This window comes from Mus caroli, chromosome 15, assembly GCF_900094665.2.
Source record: "Mus caroli chromosome 15, CAROLI_EIJ_v1.1, whole genome shotgun sequence".
Classification (NCBI taxonomy): domain Eukaryota; kingdom Metazoa; phylum Chordata; class Mammalia; order Rodentia; family Muridae; genus Mus; species Mus caroli.
In genome coordinates, this window is record NC_034584.1 from 91514472 (window position 1) to 91520097 (window position 5626).

The following is a 5626-nucleotide window of genomic DNA, read 5'->3' on the forward strand; positions in this document are numbered from 1 at the left end:
AAGAAAGAAAGAAAGAAAGAAAGAAAGAAAGAAAGAAAGAAAGAAAGAAAGAAAGGACAAAAATCATGGGCTGTGCTTTTACAGGTCAAGATCTGGACACGTGTAAAAGAGCAAAGTCTTACATAGGTACACAATCCCTTAAACCTGTCTATATAGGCACTCTATACCCGACACAGAGCCATAACTTACACATGACACAGAAGACACACATCTGTGCCACATGTGTGCATACCCCCAAACACCCACCAGAGCCAGCACATGGATCACAGATTGCTACAGAACCACCACATCGACACACACACAGCCCTGGGCAAACACAGACACCCACCACACACCCAGTGCATACACACATATCACACGGAGGCTCACACTAAACAGATGCTAGCCTGAATTTATTTTGCCTCTGGGAACAGGTCCAGAACTAAAGGAGCCATGCTCTGCTGATGAAAACATCCCTCCTGCCTCTGCCACCCCCACCCCTTGCCCCAGGCAGCTCGCTCGCTCACGGGCCACACTGAAGGAGGTTAGAAGAGAGAAAGATGGGATAAGGTGAGGCAGAGGCTGAGAGTGGTATTCTAATCTGCTTGGAGACACCCCCCCCCATCCAGCCCAGTTCTCTTCCCTTGCCCACCAGGAGACATCATGGAGCCTGGAGTCAGTGCTTGGTCAGGCCAGTTGACTGGATTCTCAGGCCCTGGTCCTACAGAGCCTGGTCCTACAGACAGGCATAGGGAGTAGCTCGATGTGGGGGCTCCCAGTACGTGGGCCACTAAGGAAAGGGCTGTCTGAAGCGCCTTCCTGCAGCCCTAAGGCCTGAGGCCCCCATGGAATGTTACCACAGAAACAGGGAAAATATTATAAGGAATACAATACCCGGCAGAGTCACCTGCTCACCAGGCTTCCTGCTGCGCTACCCACCCCCCCAGCTCATGGCACTTAGAGCCTTCCCTAGCCTCAACCTGGGCCTCCCAGCCAGAGCTCTCCTTCCTGTCTCCCCTGGATTAGGGAAGCTGCTTCAAGTGAAAGCTCTGCCCTTCTGTGGTTCCAAACAACATCAGGGATGGTGCACTGGGCCCCTCACTCCTGGTCCCTACCCACCCCCTAACACAGGAAATCAAGGCTTCCTGCCCCAGAGGAAGTGCCCCATCTAGTGAACAAATCCAACATATACAAATTCAAAGTCCTGGAGCTGGCGTCTCCAAGGGGACCTGCCTTCAAGCCCTGCAATACCCTACACTCTCCTGCAGCCATCCAGACCACAAGGAAGAGCTCAGAATAGATGCTGGCAGAGGCTGGTCTGGTTGGTGCCATTCCCTGGCTGGGTGACTCTGGGCCTTACATTATTAGCTCACCTTTCTCTGGGGCTCCTGTCAACTTTGAAACGACCACTTCTTAAAGGCAAAGAGCAAAGAAGCCCAAGAAAGAAGTGTGCCTACAGCTATAAAAAGGTCCTCATTTCCAATCCCATCACAACTGAGCCACTAGGAACTATATAGGTGAGAACCATTATCCCTGAGACAAGGACACAGGATGCTCTGCCTGTCCCCTTACTCCCCGTGGATTACTGACTGGCTATGTGTGGTTGGCCCCTCTAGCTCGGAGCTCTGGGAAGTGAACTGAGAATCCTCCCCACCCACCCACCTTCTCATGTTAATTTTGAGAAAAGTCTGCTTAAGTAAGGTGACCTGCTTAGAAGAGAAACTTTCTTTGCCTTAAAGCTCAGCGTATGCCCTTGAGACACTGAAAAATGCCCCAGCCAAGGGGCCAAACTGAGCAGCAGGGGGTTCAGATGCACCCTGTACCCAGCTTTTCCAACGCACAGCTCTGAGGGTCTAGCTCGGAAAGGACATCATAAAACTAGAGACAGAGACACAAGCCTCAGCCCCACCGGGTTCAGGACTTGGTCCAATCTCAGTTATCTGGGTACCATAACACCGGAACTGCTCTGTGCCTCATTTTCCCCCAGGAATCACTGTAAAGAAGAAAAGTACTTAGTTACTGAGGGGAGACGTGAGGCTGCAGAGAGCAAGGAGGTTAAGAGTGAAGGATGATTTGTGGCGGATGGAGAAGAGGCTCGGAAGGTTGGCACAGAGGGGAGGCACGACCGCAGCCCATGGGGGTCCTCTTGGGAAGAAATGGGCCACCTAAGTACAAGTTAGAGGATAAAAACCAACCAGAGTCACAGTCTGCAATGGAATTTGAGCAGACTCTCCTAAATCTAGGTAAAAGTCTGGAGGACTAGCTCCTGATTCCAGATGTTGCGCTCCCTCCAGGGCCACGGAGGGCCAATGTCCTATTATCACCCTGAAACTTTGGCAGGCAGAACTGGGCCTCAAGCAGATGCTGCGTTGGGATGTGGGAAGGGATACTTAGCAGCAAGCCAACCCCCGCCAGATGATGCAGGATGCTTTGGGGAGTGCTGGACAGCCAGCAAGGACAGTTCAGGGAACCAATGGTCAGCCCTAAGTCGGCCCCAAACCCGCAGCCAGTGAGAAATAAGTGGGACTCATTAGGCGACCTGCAGGACTTAGGTTTTTCTTCCAACTCAACTGGCGGAGAAATTGCAGTGGCGAAAAGACAGTTCAGTTGCCAGATTTGCCGGGGTTCTCATACTTCTCAGTACTATCAGACTGGGCGGGGGGGGGGCGAGATCCAGCTCCCCACCTCCCTACCTCTCTCAGTACTCAGCCTGCGGCCCCCATTTCCCCACGCCTTTAACTGCCCTCACTGCTAGGCTGAGCACAGTGTCTGTCTCTCCTCTATGATGGGTGATCAAGGATAAGGGGTGATGCTCAAGAGAAATCTCCCAGCCCAATACCCCTCCAGGGGACGTTTCCCCCGGCTACAGGATCTGAGTAGGGCCCAGCCCAGTTCTACAAGACAGGGGCGCTGATGTCCAGCTCTGCAAGTCCTGCGCCAGTTCAGTGGGTCCTAGCCTTTGCCCTCCCGCTTCCAAACCTTCCGTCCCGGAGCACCGCCCCCTCCCGGGCCTCGGCGGCCGGCCGTGCCTCCCGGATCCCGGGGAGGAGGGTGACGGGACGCCCGGCCCTTGCACAGGCGGCCCCGGGCCTCCCACTGCCTCCCCGGGGCCTGTCGCTGCCCGGGAGCGGGCGGATGTGGGCGCCCCGCAGGAGGCCGGAGCCCTTCGGCCCCGGAACCAGCCCGGGCCGCGAGCGGGCCAGAGCCCGGGTGAGCGGGCGCGGTCCAGGGCGCGCGGAGAACCCGGCCAGCCGGACCGGCCGGAGACCCAGCCGCAGCCGGAGCGGGAGCCGGGGCGAGCAGTGCAGGGTGCCGCGCGCAGGGCGGGGCGGACGGGGAGGGGGTGGCCGCCCGGTACTCACCCGCGCCGGGGCTGTGCATCCAGGGGCCGGGGCCCTCAGAGCCGGGGGCTCATGGCGGGCGGGGGGCCGGGGCGCCGGCCTCACATCCCCCCGGTCGCCGGAGGCTGCAGAGCGACTGTGAGACGGCGAGAGGAAGGGAGGGGGCCGGGAGGGGGAGGGCCCTGGCAGCCTGGCCGGCCGGGTAGGATGACAATGGAAGGAAATGCTTTATCTGAGTCTGAGAGCGGGCCAAGGGGGAGGGGAGGGAGGGGGCCGGCGCTGGCGGCCCTGGGACACACCACCCGGGCTTCGCTCAGCGGCACACAGCCTGGCGGCAGACACCGATCGCGGCGGGGCGCGGCTCACCGCCCGGGAGGCAGCGCCGAACCCGGAACGCGGGACGCGGCCGGACCCGCGCGCGGCCGCCGAAGCCCCAGCCGCCGCGCGGCGCTGCACCCCGCGCACAATTCCCGGAAACCCAGATACCTGAGTGCACGCACCCGTGCATACACAGCGTACACGGGCGTGCATCCATGTTTACACAAGCCAGGGTGCTTTGCGCTTCGGGGAAGGACTCCTGTGCACACATCTACACACTTAAGTCAACGAGGGCAGCGCTACACACAGGGAGAGCAGGGTACGCTTGGAGTCTCGAGTGAGGAATCCCAGACGGACACCCCTACCCCATCCTAACACACACACACACACACACACACACACACACACACACACACGGGACTCGCCTCAGGAACACTTCAGGATCTGATTTGAACCACTGCCAGTCCAACCCCAGTGGCACCCCCCCACCCCCACTGTCTGCTGAGGGGAGCAGAAGGGTTCAGTCTGTTCCTATTAAAAGAAAAAAAAGGGGGTGGGGGTGATGCAGTTTTCGAAACTTTAAAAAAAAATTTCTCAAGGGATTTCCTTCCATCCTCTCCTCTTCCTCTTCCATTCCTCTCCCTCCACAATGACCCTCCTTTGCCCCCCCCCCACTCCTGGACCCTATGAGTCAAACTTCAGCAATGTGCCCAGTGTCCCCCAGTGCATTACAGCGGATCACAGAAATGTTCCAGTCTGTGAGTCGGAATGCAGCCGCCTCCAGCCCTCCCTCAGCTAATAAACTCAGCTGAGGACTGGCTTTGCACTGAAGCCCTCCCTGCCTCTCCCCCATCTTAGACGGGAGGAGGTCAGATTCAAGGGTCAGGGCCAAGGACCTTCCCACTGAGTTTCCTGGCTTAGCCTGTCAGCCCCGTTGCCTCCAGCAATTTGGCCGGTCAGAAAACTGGGAAGGGAGAGCGGTCACTCACCAGGAACACTAAGCTCCCCTGCCCTTGAGGTGCCTGCCACAGAAAGGCAGCTTCCTCTGGTCCCAATCTACTCTCTGAGCCCTAGGAACTCCAAGAACCTTTAGAAGGGGAAAATGAGGCAGACCTAGAGATGTGATATCTTGGAAGCCAGAATCTTGAGTGGCCTAGAGGGACGTTGGCCATGTTGCTAGGTCACACACAGGTCTAGACTCATGCGCCCTTGTTCAGCTGCTAAGTGTAACTCCTCTGTACTTGTTAATGGGTGCTACAACCTTGCCCTAGCATCCATGGCCTCTTGCAATGTGGTACCACACACATCCCTGCCCACTGTCTCCTGGTACTTTGCTCAGAGGTAGTCACTGTTACTACTACTGCAGCCAGCCCTGTCAGCTAGCTGTTCATGTCCTCATACTTACCCACTTCCTTGCCTTGGCCTAAGACACTCCCTACAGAGTAAATGCCGCTCTACCTTTCTCCCTTCTGTTGTTGAAATCCCTCTTCGCCTCCTCTGAAATGTTTCACGATTTCTGTAGCCTCAGCCGGAAGGATTTTCTTCCCCTTGAAGGACTCCACCCCAGCACTGATTTTCTCCCAGCCGCACTGACCCTCAGCTGTCTAGTTTATGCGTCTGAATCTCTTCTTTATCACAAGGGTTCAAGGTACCTAGCTTGGAAGCACTGCCTCAGCGTGGTGGCTTCCCAGTTCTTCATTGACTCATGAATATTCATGACCTTCCAAAATCTCCCTCCAGCTAGACATCTCTAATAGACCCTCTGTCCGAAGTTGTCCATTCTGGCTCTGCCAGACACTTCCTCATCTACGGAGCCGTCTTTCCAAACCAGATCACTCTATTTCCAACGACTTCTGTGAGGGCTACAGACTTCAGGGGAAAAAAGAAACCTGTGTACAGAGGACCCCCAATCTCTCTTGTTATCTCTCTCCTCCCCCACATCTTCCTTTCCTAAAGCTGTTTCTGTGCTGAATTTCTTTTTTTTTTTT

The 5626-nt window shown here is 56.4% G+C and overlaps 1 protein-coding gene across 7 annotated transcripts in view; it reads right to left on the minus strand.

Annotated features, from left to right (window-relative positions):
* Hdac7 (histone deacetylase 7) overlaps window positions 1-3750 on the minus strand; it is a 39499-nt gene extending 35749 nt beyond the window's left edge. For all 7 annotated transcript variants that reach the window (XM_029469670.1, XM_029469668.1, XM_029469671.1 and 4 more), the window contains exon 1: window positions 3342-3750. In XM_029469670.1, coding sequence (XP_029325530.1) covers window positions 3342-3360 — 19 coding nt within the window. In that variant the 5' untranslated portion in view covers window positions 3361-3750. The remainder of the gene's footprint in view (window positions 1-3341) is intronic.
* Between the last annotated feature and the right edge of the window lie 1876 nt (window positions 3751-5626).